General features: G+C 44.6%; 1 protein-coding gene across 2 annotated transcripts; it reads left to right on the plus strand.

Annotated features, from left to right (window-relative positions):
* The first annotated feature begins 202 nt into the window (after positions 1–202).
* Positions 203–12,273, plus strand: LOC116677025 (ELAV-like protein 1). 2 transcript variants are annotated; one of them, XM_032507742.1, is made up of 8 exons: positions 203–436; positions 1,889–1,938; positions 2,220–2,279; positions 3,888–4,107; positions 9,343–9,446; positions 9,793–9,946; positions 11,060–11,285; positions 11,922–12,273. In XM_032507742.1, exons 2-8 carry the CDS (start codon positions 1,903–1,905, stop codon positions 12,238–12,240), a joined length of 1,119 nt encoding a protein of 372 aa, XP_032363633.1. In that variant the 5' UTR covers positions 203–436; positions 1,889–1,902; the 3' UTR covers positions 12,241–12,273. The 2 variants fall into 2 exon arrangements, with proteins under 2 accessions (XP_032363633.1, XP_032363634.1); XM_032507743.1 differs by having other exon boundaries at positions 3,888–4,056.
* Positions 12,274–15,031: the final 2,758 nt, after the last annotated feature.

The raw sequence follows: 15,031 nt of genomic DNA on the forward strand, positions 1-15,031 counted from the left end.
GAACATTAAAATTTACACACACAAATTGATCATTGTGAATGATTTAGGATCTCCAGCTGGTCACCCTAAAATGCACCAGAACGCAGGAAATCACAGCTACGAAATGAAAGCGATTTTCTGGGGCAGGACCCCCAGACCCTCTGCACCAACAGCCCCACCTACAGTATTGTTCACCCTTGCTAAAAGTGGATATAGTTTGCCCTGTGGGAGGCAGAAATGCGCTGTAAGGCGTCTAGTCTGCCGGAAATGAAAAGAGGTGTGGTCTCGCGATACTTCCCTCAGCGGGCCGTGAGTTTGTTTCCTTTGTGTGAAGCGGAGAGCAGCTAGCACGCAGCAGTTAATCTCCCGCTATTAACGGAGGTTTGTGGCTTATTATCGGCGCGAAGTCCCAGATATCTTTACATCAGAGCATCTAGACTAATCCTCACAGTTAAAGGTAAGAACAAGATGTCTGTTAGCAGCGTTAGCCCCCGCTAATAGCGCCATTAGCCGCATTACTAACGTGTGGCTAACATGTGGCTATATAAAGCTGGTAGTTAGCGGCGTCTTTAGCTGGTAGTGAGCTGTTTATTTCGCTGGTAGTGAGCTGCTTATTTCGCTGGTAGTGAGCTGCGTCTTTAGCTGGTAGTGAGCTGCGTCTTTAGCTGGTAGTGAGCCGCGTCTTTAGCTGGTAGTTAGCCGCGTCTTTAGCTGCGTCTTTAGCTGGTAGTTAGCCGCGTCTTTAGCTGCGTCTTTAGCTGGTAGTGAGCCGCGTCTTTAGCTGGTAGTTAGCCGCGTCTTTAGCTGGTAGTGAGCTGCGTCTTTAGCTGGTAGTGAGCCGCGTCTTTAGCTGCGTCTTTAGCTGGTAGTGAGCCGCGTCTTTAGCTGGTAGTTAGCCGCGTCTTTAGCTGGTAGTGAGCTGCGTCTTTAGCTGGTAGTTAGCCGCGTCTTTAGCTGCGTCTTTAGCTGGTAGTTAGCCGCGTCTTTAGCTGCGTCTTTAGCTGGTAGTTAGCCGCGTCTTTAGCTGGTAGTTAGCTGCGTCTTTAGCTGCGTCTTTAGCTGGTAGTTAGCCGCGTCTTTAGCCGCGTCTTAAGCTGGTAGTTAGCCGCGTTTTTAGCTGGTAGTTAGCCGCGTCTTTAGCTGGTAGTTAGCCGCGTCTTTAGCTGGTAGTTAGCCGCGTCTTTAGCTGGTAGTTAGCTGCGTCTTTAGCTGGTAGTTAGCCGCGTCTTTAGCTGGTAGTTAGCCGCGTCTTTAGCTGGTAGTTAGCCGCGTCTTTAGCTGGTAGTTAGCTGCGTCTTTAGCTGGTAGTTAGCTGCGTCTTTAGCTGGTAGTTAGCCGCGTCTTTAGCTGGTAGTTAGCCGCGTCTTTAGCTGGTAGTTAGCCGCGTCTTTAGCTGGTAGTTAGCCGCGTCTTTAGCTGATTCTTTAGCTGGTAGTTAGCTGCGTCTTTAGCTGGTAGTTAGCTGCGTCTTTAGCTGGTAGTTAGCCGTGTCTTTAGCTGTGTATTTTCACATTATTCATCGTTTTTAACTCAAGCCAATGGTCACTGGTTCCCCGGGGTCGGCAGGCCGCAGGACCCGGCTTTGTTCCGGATCAGTCCTGGGCTCAGTGTCCGATCCGCGGGAAATGTCAAGAGAGGACACACACATACACAGAGATGTATGTGTGTGTGTATGTATATATATATATATATATATATATATATACATACATACATACATACATACATACACGCACTGCTATATAGACACACACAATTGTCATTTCTGTCCTTTGTGTTCACATATATTTTCTAGTAACTTTAAAGGCTTTTCTTCTTCAGCTGTATTTACTGAGAATTGCATCTGATTCTGTTGTAAGATTACAATAAAGATTATCTTCTTACCCCCCCCCCCCACCCTCACCCACAGACGACACTGTTGCCATGGCACTGAGACGAGGTCACATCCGCTACCTGAAGGTGAGTCAGACAATAACTTAAAACTACTTAGAAAACTCATGTTGGAGTACGTGGGGGCAGGACGACATTTCACCCCCACCCACCTCTGTACCTCTGCAGCCCCCCCACTCAGTACCTCTACAGCCCCCCCCCCACTCAGTACCTCTACAGCCCCTCCCACGCTCAATACCTCAACAACCCCTCCCAACCTCTGTACCTCTACAGCCCCCCTCTCCCCCCACTCTGTACATGTACAGACCCCCCTCCTGCATGTGAGTGTAACGTCTGTGTGTGTATTTCAGGTGTGTGAGGTTCAGACGTCTCAGAGTGATGTGAGAGACTGTAAAGGAGCCGCTGGAAAGGTATTTATTATTATTATTAACGTGTATATTTAGGAGCTGTATGATAACGACTACAGCGACCAGATGTAATAACGTGTATATTTAGGAGCTGTATGATAACGGCTACAGCGACCAGATGTTATAACGTGTGTATTTAGGAGCTGTATGATAACGGCTACAGCGACCAGATGTAATAACGTGTGTATTTTAGGAGCTGTATGATAATGGCTACAGCGACCAGATGTAATAACGTGTGTATTTTAGGAGCTGTATGATAATGGCTACAGCGACCAGATGTAATAACGTGTGTATTTTAGGAGCTGTATGATAACGGCTACAGCGACCAGATATAATAACGTGTGTATTTAGGAGCTGTATGATAACGGCTACAGCGACCAGATGTAATAACGTGTGTCTTTAGGAGCTGTATGATAACTGCTACAGCGACCAGATGTAATAACGTGTGTCTTTAGGAGCTGTATGATAACGGCTACAGCGACCAGATGATGTAGTAACGTGTGTCTTTAGGAGCTGTATGATAACTGCTACAGCGACCAGATGATGTAGTAACGTGTGTCTTTAGGAGCTGTATGATAACGGCTACAGCGACCAGATGATGTAATAACGTGTGTCTTTTAGGAGCTGTATGATAACTGCTACAGCGACCAGATGATGTAGTAACGTGTGTATTTAGGAGCTGTATGATAACAGCTACAGCGACCAGATGATGTAGTAACGTGTGTATTTTAGGAGCTGTATGATAACAGCTACAGCGACCAGATGATGTAGTAACGTGTGTATTTTAGGAGCTGTATGATAACTGCTACAGCGACCAGATGATGTAGTAACGTGTGTATTTAGGAGCTGTATGATAACAGCTACAGCGACCAGATGATGTAGTAACGTGTGTATTTTAGGAGCTGTATGATAACAGCTACAGCGACCAGATGATGTAGTAACGTGTGTATTTTAGGAGCTGTATGATAACTGCTACAGCGACCAGATGATGTAGTAACGTGTGTATTTAGGAGCTGTATGATAACGGCTACAGCGACCAGATGATGTAGTAACGTGTGTATTTTAGGAGCTGTATGATAACGGCTACAGCGACCAGATGATGTAATAACGTGTGTAATTAGGAGCTGTATGATAACGGCTACAGCGACCAGATGATGTAATAACGTGTATTTTAGGAGCTGTATGATAACAGCTACAGCGACCAGATGATGTAGTAACGTGTGTATTTTAGGAGCTGTATGATAACAGCTACAGCGACCAGATGATGTAGTAACGTGTGTATTTTAGGAGCTGTATGATAACGGCTACAGCGACCAGATGATGTAATAACGTGTGTATTTTAGGAGCTGTATGATAACTGCTACAGCGACCAGATGATGTAGTAACGTGTGTATTTTAGGAGCTGTATGATAACGGCTACAGCAACCAGATGTAATCACGTGTGTATTTTAGGAGCTGTATGATAACGGCTACAGCAACCAGATGTAATCACGTGTGTATTTTAGGAGCTGTATGATAACGGCTACAGCAACCAGATGTAATCACGTGTGTATTTTAGGAGCTGTATGATAACTGCTACAGCGACCAGATGTAATAACGTGTGTATTTTAGGAGCTGTATGATAACGGCTACAGCGACCAGATGATGGAGGACGAGGACTCCAGGACCAACCTCATCGTGAACTACCTGCCCCAGAGCATGAGTCAGGATGAGCTGCGCAGTCTGTTCAGCAGCGTGGGAGACGTGGAGTCGGCCAAACTGATCCGGGACAAAGTGGCAGGTAACTCCTCCCGAAGTTCTGCAGAGCACCAGACATCAGAGTACGACTGCGGTAAGACACGGAGCGTACTACAGATGTATTTGTCACTGAATGTAGTAGGAGTACACACAGCTGCCAACATGAGGTCCTCCAGTCAGAACAGAGAGAAATATCATCTAGTTCATGAAGGCTAGTTCATTTCTAGTGTCAGATCCTAACCGGAGTATCTCAAGACACTTTACAGATGGAGTATGATAGAGTGGGTCTAGACCTACTCTATTATTTACAGAGACGCAGTATTACTATACTACTACTGAACAGAGACAGACGCAGTAGTATCATACTACTACTGAACAGAGACAGATTCAGTATTACTATACTACTACTGAACAGAGACAGACGCAGTAGTATCATAGTATTACTGAACAGAGACAGATGCAGTAGTATCATACTACTACTGAACAGACAGATGCAGTAGTATTATAGTACTACTGAACAGAGACAGACGCAGTAGTATTATAGTACTACTGAACAAAGACAGATGCGGTCTCAGTTCAGATAGAGGAGAGAATAGTCTCAGTTCAGAGAGAGGAGAGAATAGTCTCGGTTCAGAGAGAGGAGAGAATAGTCTCAGTTCAGAGAGAGGAGAGAATAGTCTCTGTTCAGAGAGGAGAGAATAGTCTCGGTTCAGAGAGAGGAGAGAATAGTCTCAGTTCAGAGAGGAGAGAATAGTCTCAGTTCAGAGAGGAGAGAATAGTCTCAGTTCAGAGAGGAGAGAATAGTCTCAGTTCAGAGAGAGGAGAGAATAGTCTCGGTTCAGAGAGAGGAGAGAATAGTCTCGGTTCAGAGAGGAGAGAATAGTCTCTGTTCAGAGAGAGGAGAGAATAGTCTCAGTTCAGAGAGGAGAGAATAGTCTCGGTTCAGAGAGAGGAGAGACTAGTCTCTGTTCAGAGAGAGGAGAGAATAGTCTCGGTTCAGAGAGAGGAGAGAATAGTCTCGGTTCAGAGAGAGGAGAGAATAGTCTCGGTTCAGAGAGAGGAGAGAATAGTCTCGGTTCAGAGAGAGGAGAGAATAGTCTCGGTTCAGAGAGAGGAGAGAATAGTCTCGGTTCAGAGAGAGGAGAATAGTCTCGGTTCAGAGAGAGGAGAGACTAGTCTCTGTTCAGAGAGAGGAGAGAATAGTCTCGGTTCAGAGAGAGGAGAGAATAGTCTCGGTTCAGAGAGAGGAGAGAATAGTCTCGGTTCAGAGAGAGGAGAGAATAGTCTCGGTTCAGAGAGGAGAGAATAGTCTCGGTTCAGAGAGAGGAGAGAATAGTAATAAACGGGAAAGACGTTTAATATTAAAATGATGATGTGAAGCAAGCAGCACAACGGCGTCCGTCTGCGTCACTTTCTCTGCTCACTGACACGGCGTCACACAGACAGGAAGTCATCGGATTAGGACTTTCTTTATTACTTTCTTTTTTTATTACTTAGTTGATTTCCTAATGTTGAAATAAAGTTATAAAGTTCTAATCCAGCACACAGACAGGAAGTCATCAGATTAGGACTTTATTACTTCATTACTTTGTTACTTTCTTTATATCTTCATTACTTTGTTACTTTCTTTATATCTTTATATCTTCATTACTTTGTTACTTTCTTTATATCTTTATATCTTCATTACTTTGTTACTTTCTTTATATCTTTATTACTTTGTTACTTTCTTTATATCTTCATTACTTTGTTACTTTCTTTATATCTTCATTACTTTGTTACTTTCTTTATATCTTTATATCTTCATTACTTTGTTACTTTCTTTATATCTTTATTACTTCATTACTTTGTTACTTTCTTTATATCTTTATATCTTCATTACTTTGTTACTTTCTTTATATCTTTATATCTTCATTACTTTGTTACTTTCTTTATATCTTTATATCTTTATTACTTTGTTACTTTCTTTATATCTTTATTACTTCATTACTTTGTTACTTTCTTTATATCTTTATATCTTCATTACTTTGTTACTTTATTTCCTAATGTTGAAATACATTTCTAATCCAGCACACACAGTCATCAGATTAGGACTTTGTTACTTTGTTACTTTATTACTTTACTTTATTTCTTTATAACTTTGTTACTTTATTTCCTAATGTTGAAATTAATAAAGCTCCGTAGTGAAATCTTTTTTTAAATGATTTATTCAGACGTTATTTTGGGTAATGTTGACAGAAATACTTGGTGGTGTTAGTTTTATTCTCTGTAGTTGTATTTTACTGTGTTGAGTATTTCCTGTGTTTTTCTCCCAGAAGCTATTTTTATTAATGAACTTGTCTTTTTAAATGGTTTTATTCACAGATGATTTTTCTTTTCATAATGAAATGTTTTTTTAATCTCTGGTATTTTTTTAATTGACAACTGTGTTTTTGTCTAAACTTTATCTGATTTCTTTTCTGCACTGTTGTAACATTTTATTTATTTTCACATATCAAGTTTGCTGATTTCAGGTATTAACATGTGGACGGGCGATACAGAGATTATATATCTTTATTTATATATATATAAAAAACAGGCCAAAAGTTCTGACCCCCTTCTCCTCCAATGAGATCCTTTATCTTCAGGACTGTTTCCGTTGTAGATCATCTCTGAAGCATCAGAACTAGGAACACATGAGGAATTATGGACTTAACAACAAAGTAACAAAACACATGTCTTACATTCTAGTTTCTTCAGAGTTTCTTCTGGCCCAAACAGATCTCTTCTGCTTGTTTCCTCTCCTTAGCCGTGGTTTCCTAGCCTGGTTTCCTCTCCTTAGCCGTGGTTTCCTAGCCTTGTTTCCTCTCCTTAGCCGTGGTTTCCTAGCCTGGTTTCCTCTCCTTAGCCGTGGTTTCCTAGCCTTGTTTCCTCTCCTTAGCAGTGGTTTCCTAGCCTTGTTTCCTCTCTTTAGCTGTGGTTTCCTAGCCTTGTTTCCTCTCCTTAGCCGTGGTTTCCTAGCCTTGTTTCCTCTCCTTAGCCGTGGTTTCCTAGCCTTGTTTCCTCTCCTTAGCCGTGGTGTCCTAGCCTTGTTTCCTCTCCTTAGCCGTGGTTTCCTAGCCTTGTTTCCTCTCTTTAGCTGTGGTTTCCTAGCCTTGTTTCCTCTCCTTAGCCGTGGTGTCCTAGCCTTGTTTCCTCTCCTTAGCCGTGGTTTCCTAGCCTCGTTTCCTCTCTTTAGCTGTGGTTTCCTAGCCTTGTTTCCTCTCTTTAGCCGTGGTTTCCTAGCCTTGTTTCCTCTCCTTAGCCGTGGTTTCCTAGCCTTGTTTCCTCTCCTTAGCCGTGGTGTCCTAGCCTTGTTTCCTCTCCTTAGCCGTGGTGTCCTAGCCTTGTTTCCTCTCCTTAGCAGTGGTTTCCTAGCTGCTATTGGACCATGATGGGGGACTCTTGGTCTTCCTTTCCTGGGGGGTCCTCATGTGAGCCAGTTTTGTTGTAGTGCTTGATGGTTTCTGTGGCTCCACTTCATTCAGGGTTTTCCCAGTTTCCCGGACCGACTGCCCTTCACTTCATAAAGTAACGATGACCTCGTTTCTCTTCTCTTAGCTGATTGGTTCTTGCCATAATATGAATTCTACCAGTCGTCCAATAGGCTTTGAAGTACTTTGAAGAAACTAGAATATAAGACGTGTTTTCAGTTAAAATCATAAATCCACATGTGTTCGTTCCTAGTTTTGATGCCTTCAGTGATAATCTACAATGGAAATAGTCCTGAAGATAAAGGATCTCCTTGGAGGAGAAGGTGGTCAGAACTTTTGGCCTGTACTATAAAACGGTCTTCTGTTATATGACACATATTATAATCTTACAGTACATTTAACAGATGAAAACTAACTTTGAATAATTCATCAGCTGTTTCTCAGTAGATGAAGATATATTTTATAAAATATTAAAGTCAAACCCTTCCCCGTATTGCCCGGCCCCAGAAGAAGTTGTTTTTGTTTTTAATCTAATGATTTCCAGATGTTTCAACTGATTTTTATTTATTTCCCAGGTTTTGAAAATGTCTGTAAAACTTTAATAACAATGTTAGAACTTCTCGTTCTGAACAAATCGAGAAAACTGCCGACTACACTTCCTGTTCTGAATGTTTCCTCAGAGTGAGCGCTCCTGTTTGTAGTCCTTAGTTCCTCAGAGTGAGCGCTCCTGTTTGTAGTCCTTAGTTCCTTTGAAGGTATTTGAGTTTTTGTAACCCTGTCCTACTGTAGATTCAGCGTAAGCTTCATAATCAGTCAGCTTCACTGACCCTAAACTTGGTTATTTTCCCATCTGTGATAACGACAGGAGGTGTCACTCTGACTAAGCCAACGACAGGAGGTGTCACTCTGACTAAGCCAACGACAGGAGGTGTCACTCTGACTAAGCCAGACTAAGCCAACGACAGGAGGTGTCACTCTGACTAAGCCAACGACAGGAGGTGTCACTCTGACTAAGCCAACGACAGGAGGTGTCACTCTGACTAAGCCAACGACAGGAGGTGTCACTCTGACTAAGCCAGACTAAGCCAACGACAGCAGGTGTCCCTCTGACTAAGCCAACGACAGGAGGTGTCACTCTGACTAAGCCAACGACAGGAGGTGTCACTCTGACTAAGCCAACGACAGGAGGTGTCACTCTGACTAAGCCAACGACAGGAGGTGTCACTCTGACTAAGCCAACGACAGGAGGTGTCACTCTGACTAAGCCAACGACAGGAGGTGTCACTCTGACTAAGCCAGACTAAGCCAACGACAGGAGGTGTCACTCTGACTAAGCCAACGACAGGAGGTGTCACTCTGACTAAGCCAACGGACGACAGCAGGTGTCCCTCTGACTAAGCCAACGACAGGAGGTGTCACTCTGACTAAGCCAGCGACAGGAGGTGTCACTCTGACTAAGCCAACGACAGGAGGTGTCACTCTGACTAAGCCAACGGACGACAGCAGGTGTCCCTCTGACTAAGCCAACGACAGGAGGTGTCCCTCTGACTAAGCCAACGACAGGAGGTGTCCCTCTGACTAAGCCAACGACAGGAGGTGTCACTCTGACTAAGCCAACGACAGGAGGTGTCACTCTGACTAAGCCAACGACAGGAGGTGTCACTCTGACTAAGCCAACGACAGGAGGTGTCACTCTGACTAAGCCAGCGACAGGAGGTGTCACTCTGACTAAGCCAGCGACAGGAGGTGTCACTCGGCCTCAGCGGTCGGGATTCTTCTGGATTTGTTCAGAACGATGTGTGCAGAGTTTTGTTTCCGTGTGGCGGCTGTAACACACAGTTTTCTCCTTTATTTTGTTGTTTTCCTTTGTGTTTCTCTAGGCCACAGTTTAGGTTACGGCTTTGTTAACTTTGTTAACGCTAGTGATGCAGAGAGGGCAATCAGTACGCTCAATGGCCTGAGGCTACAGTCTAAAACTATCAAGGTAACGTGTGTTATGTTCCCGTTCCTCTTCTCCAGAAGGTATTTCTGCTCTTCATCTTTCCTTCAGAGAGACAGTCCCAGCTTTTCTTTTCATACATTTATGCTTTTATTTTAACAAAGTGCCAAATGATCCTGTTTTGATGCTTTTATTTTGTCTTTTTGTTCATATTTTATTTGGGAGAAATCTGAATAATGTATTTTGTTTTTGTTTTATTGAATATTTAAGAGATATTTAAATGATTTTCTTTAAACACTGGCTGTAACTTTTGTTTTGCTGAGTGCTTGTTCTTCGTGTCTGAGTGAGTGTGCAGCCGAGCGACTGATCCACTTCCTGTTTCCTGTCGCAGGTTTCCTTCGCGCGGCCGAGTTCTGACACGATTAAAGATGCTAACCTGTACATCAGCGGGCTGCCGCGGACGCTGAGTCAGCCCGACCTGGAGGACATGTTCACGCGCTTCGGCCACATCATCAACTCCAGAGTCCTAGTGGACCAGGCCTCAGGTACTGGCCAATCACAGCCCAGATACAGTGGATATCACCAATCACAGCCCAGATACACCCGATACCACCAATCACAGCCCAGATACACAGGATACCACCAATCACAGCTCAGATACACAGGATACCACCAATCACAGCCCAGATAAACAGGATACCACCAATCACAGCCCAGATACACAGGATACCACCAATCACAGCCCAGATACACAGGATACCACCAATCACAGCCCAGATACACCCGATACCACCAATCACAGCCCAGATACACCCGATACCACCAATCACAGCCCAGATACACCCGATACCACCAATCACAGCCCAGATACACCCGATACCACCAATCACAGCCCAGATACACCCGATACCACCAATCACAGCCCAGATACACAGGATACCACCAATCACAGCCCAGATACACAGGATACCACCAATCACAGCCCAGATACACAGGATACCACCAATCACAGCCCAGATACACCCGATACCACCAATCACAGCCCAGATACACCCGATACAACCAATCACAGCTCAGATACACAGGATACCACCAATCACAGCTCAGATACACAGGATACCACCAATCACAGCCCAGATACACAGGATATCACCAATCACAGCCCAGATACACAGGATACCACCAATCACAGCCCAGATACACAGGATATCACCAATCACAGCCCAGATACACAGGATATCACCAATCACAGCCTAGATACACAGGATACCACCAATCACAGCTCAGATACACAGGATATCACCAATCACAGCCCAGATACATAGGATATCACCAATCACAGCCCAGATACACAGGATACCACCAATCACAGCCCAGATACACAGGATACCACCAATCACAGCCCAGATACACAGGATACCACCAATCACAGCCCAGATACACAGGATACCACCAATCACAACCCAGATACCCTAGCAGGTGTCTCTCCAACCTATAAAAGAAAGTAAGAAGATGATGTTTTAAGTAGAAACTGGAATCTTTACACATTAATATCCATCTTTAACCTCCGTTCACCCCCTTTAACCCCCCACCCCCTCCATAACCCAAACCCATGCAGCGGTTCCTCCCTGCTCACCTGTGTTCTGATTGGCTGACAGGTCTGTCCAGGGGCGTGGCGTTCATCCGATTCGACAAGAGGTCGGAGGCCGAAGACGCCGTCAAACACCTCAACGGGCACACACCCCCCGGCTGCTCCGAGCCAATCACAGTCAAGTTTGCTGCCAACCCCAATCAGGCCCGGAACTCCCAGATGATGTCACAGATGTACCACGGCCAATCACGGCGCTTCGGAGGCCCCGTGCACCACCAGGCGCAGAGGTTCAGGTGAGAGGGAATCAAATGGTCTCATATTTATTATTATTATTATTATGATGATCATGACGATGAAGTAATTATCCAAATATATTAGAGTCCCTGAATGAGACATCTGTGTAGTCTGTTACAGCGGGTCCCTGAATGAGACATCTGTGTAGTCTGTTACAGCGAGTCCCTGAATGAGACATCTGTGTAGTCTGTTACAGCGAGTCCCTGAATGAGACATCTGTGTAGTCTGTTACAGCGAGTCCCTGAATGAGACATCTGTGTAGTCTGTTACAGCGAGTCCCTGAATGAGACATCTGTGTAGTCTGTTACAGCGAGTCCCTGAATGAGACATCTGTGTAGTCTGTTACAGCGAGTCCCTGAATGAGACATCTGTGTGGTCTGTTACAGCGAGTCCCTGAATGAGACATCTGTGTGGTCTGTTACAGCGAGTCCCTGAATGAGACATCTGTGTAGTCTGTTACAGCGAGTCCCTGAATGAGACATCTGTGTAGTCTGTTACAGCGAGTCCCTGAACGAGACATCTGTGTAGTCTGTTACAGCGAGTCCCTGAACGAGACATCTGAGCAGTCAAATCGACACGTTCAGGTTGTTGATCTTTAAGCCACTTCCTGTCCCGTACTTCCTGTCTTGGTCTAGGTTTTCGCCGATGAGCGTGGACCACATGGGCGGGGGGGGCGGAGTCTCGGGCAGCGCCTCGGCCGGCTGGTGCATCTTCATCTACAACCTGGGCCAGGACGCCGACGAGGCCATCCTCTGGCAGATGTTCGGCCCCTTCGGCGCCGTCGTCAACGTCAAGGTCATCCGCGACTTCAACACCAACAAGTGCAAAGGCTTCGGCTTCGTTACCATGACGAACTACGAGGAGGCCGCCATGGCGATCCACAGCCTCAATGGGTACCGGCTGGGGGACAAGGTCCTGCAGGTGTCCTTCAAGACCAGCAAGGGGCACAAGTAGAGATGGGAGGGGGTGATGGGGGGAGACGGGGGAGGATAAGGGTGAAAGTGGGGGGGGGGGGGGGTTTCTTTTGAGCCGAACACTTTTCAACAGTTCTGTGTCGATATAATACGTTTTCTCCCAGCATGCTCTGGTTTGTTCAGGCTGTGACATCATCTGTTGCCAGAGGACAGGAACTCTAGACCTTGTTTAACGTAGAGTTCCCAGCTCATCTAACGACTCCCAGTGTTCATCTCTTTCTTTTAATATTTCTAAAGACGTGAACCAGATTTTATTTCCTGCTTTTACTAACGACATCCTTCATATTTTCAGTTTTCCTTTGTCTTGTGTTTGAGCTGCAGCTCCGTTGTGATGTTGGACTGTTACATAATAATAAATCTGACATGGAAAACATTTCGCTGTTTGGTTTTCTCATGTTTCAAGTTTACTGGGAAATGTTTTCAACATTCAACTTTTCCTCCTTAAGATGTTTTATTTACTCTTTGACTAATATGTAACCCCATGTGTGTGAATCATATCGGCTCCTCTGAACCTGGGAACCGAGTCCCAGAGTTCCCTCCGAACCTGGGAACTCTCGGTTCGCAGAGTTCCCTCTGAACCTGGGAACCGAGTCCCAGAGTACCCTCCGAACCTGGGAACTCTCGGTTCCCAGAGTTCCCTTCTGAACCTGGGAACCGAGTCCCTGAGTTCCCTCTGAACCTGGGAACTCTCGGTTCCCAGAGTTCCCCCTAGTGGTCAATGCTGCAAACAGCGGCTTAGTGGCCACTTTAAAGTCTTCTCTTCTGGAGGAAGTTGTTTTCACTAATCCTGCAAACGTGTGTTTGGGATGGAAACTAGTTTTGGACAGCACCGCATGGGTGTCGTTTTTAAAAATGTCCAATTTCAATTTGATACGGTTAGGTTTGGGTAAAAACCCCGGGCACAAGGGGACCACTGGTGTGAATAAACCACTTAACCTTAAAAAACCTGGTTGGTTCTATAAAAGCTGTTTGAAAGAAGTCTGAATATTCAGAGCAGGGAAGAACCACAGGACGGACAGAGGGGACATCAAACTTTAAATAGGTCTCCTCCCCGAGACGCTACCGAATAATTAAATAAAATCTATACATATAGAAAGAGAAGGTAAGAGATATATAAATTGATAAAAATAAAATACCTGTTGTCACAATATGTAAAATTATATTTAAATATATTAAAATCATAATTTAACAAAAGTAATTGAAAACATTTAAAAGTTCTAAAATACTGTCTGAATTACTTCCCCCTAAGGATAAAAGTACATACCATTAAAAATGAGATCAGTGCTTAGTTAAAAAGGGCCACACAATTATGAATTAATAAAAGATTTAAAATACATCCTAGAATATTTATAAAATCTAAAATGATATAATGTAAAGTATTAAAATCTCTTTGAAAGTTTATCTGTAATAATGCCATTAGTAATTATTATGGTTATTATGAATAAATATTGTTTAACTTATTTCTTTCTGTTTTGTGTAAAGCTCGTGACTTAAAAGAAACAAGTTTTATTTATATATTAACTTAATATTAAAAAGACACTGGTAAAGGTTAGAAGTTCTGTTTAAATTAACTTATTTAATATGGTGATGGCTGATGCAGGTGACGTATCCCCCCATCCCCCCCCCTCATAGCCGTTAGTACCACTAGAGCCGTTAAAGTCCCCCCCCCCCCCCAAACCTGAACCGTCCTCCGCTTCTGTGCTCCACCGGACCGGTAGGTCTACCTGCTGTGTTTACCTGGAACATCCCCTCTTACAAAACCCTTACACTTCTAATAGCTTTAAAAAAATAAAAAATGTATAAAGTAGCCTAAATTGTCCTTAGGTGTGTGTGTGTGTCTGTGTGTCTGTGTGTGTGTGTTGGTGTATGCTATGTGTCTCTCTGTGTGTGTCTGTCGGTGTGTGTGTGTGTGTGTGTGTGTGTGTGTGGTGTGTGTGTGTGTGTGTTGGTGTATGCTATGTGTCTCTCTGTGTGTGTCTGTCGGTGTGTGTGGGCGCGCGTGCGCGTCTGTCGGTGTGTGTGTGTGTGTGTGTGTGTGTGTGTGTGTGTGTGTATCTGTGTGCGTGTCTGTCGGTGAATGTGTGTGTGTGTGTGGGCGCGCGTGCGCGTCTGTCGGTGTGTGTGTGTGTGTGTGGGCGGGCGTGCGCGTCTGTCGGTGACTGTGTGGGTATGTTTGTCGGTGTGTGTGTGTGTGTGTGTGTGTGTGTGGTGCGGGCGGGGCGGGCGGGCGTGCGGGCGTGCGTGTCTGTCGGTGACTGTGTGTGTGTGACCGTGTGGGTATGTTTGTCGGTGTTTGTGTGTGTGTGTGTGTGGGCGGGCGGGCGTGCGTGTCTGTCGGTGACTGTGTGTGTGTGTGTGTGACCGTGTGGGTATGTCTGTCGGTGTGTGTATCTGTGTGTGTGTGTCGGTGAATGTGTGTGTTTATTTGTTTATTTCAAAGGATCCCCATTAGCTGACGCCAGCTAGACGCCAGCTAGTCTTCCTGGGGTCCAAACAATACATCCAAAAGACAATAAATACAACCCAAAAAATTACTCACAAATATATCATATAGAAATTCACAAACAAAACTGACAATGCAAAAAGTACTAACACACTAAATATAATATAGCACATGATACAACCTCACTCAACCAATCCAGACAATATTATGATATTGAAAACAAATGTAGTCTAAGTCTTTCTTTAAACCAGTTTTTCCCTTGTGGTCCCGACTCCCGACTGGAAGATTGTTCCAGTCTATGACGGACCTGTAAACCCAGTCCTCTTCA

Source organism: Etheostoma spectabile, unplaced genomic scaffold, assembly GCF_008692095.1.
Source record: "Etheostoma spectabile isolate EspeVRDwgs_2016 unplaced genomic scaffold, UIUC_Espe_1.0 scaffold00004243, whole genome shotgun sequence".
NCBI classification, from domain to species: Eukaryota; Metazoa; Chordata; class Actinopteri; order Perciformes; family Percidae; genus Etheostoma; species Etheostoma spectabile.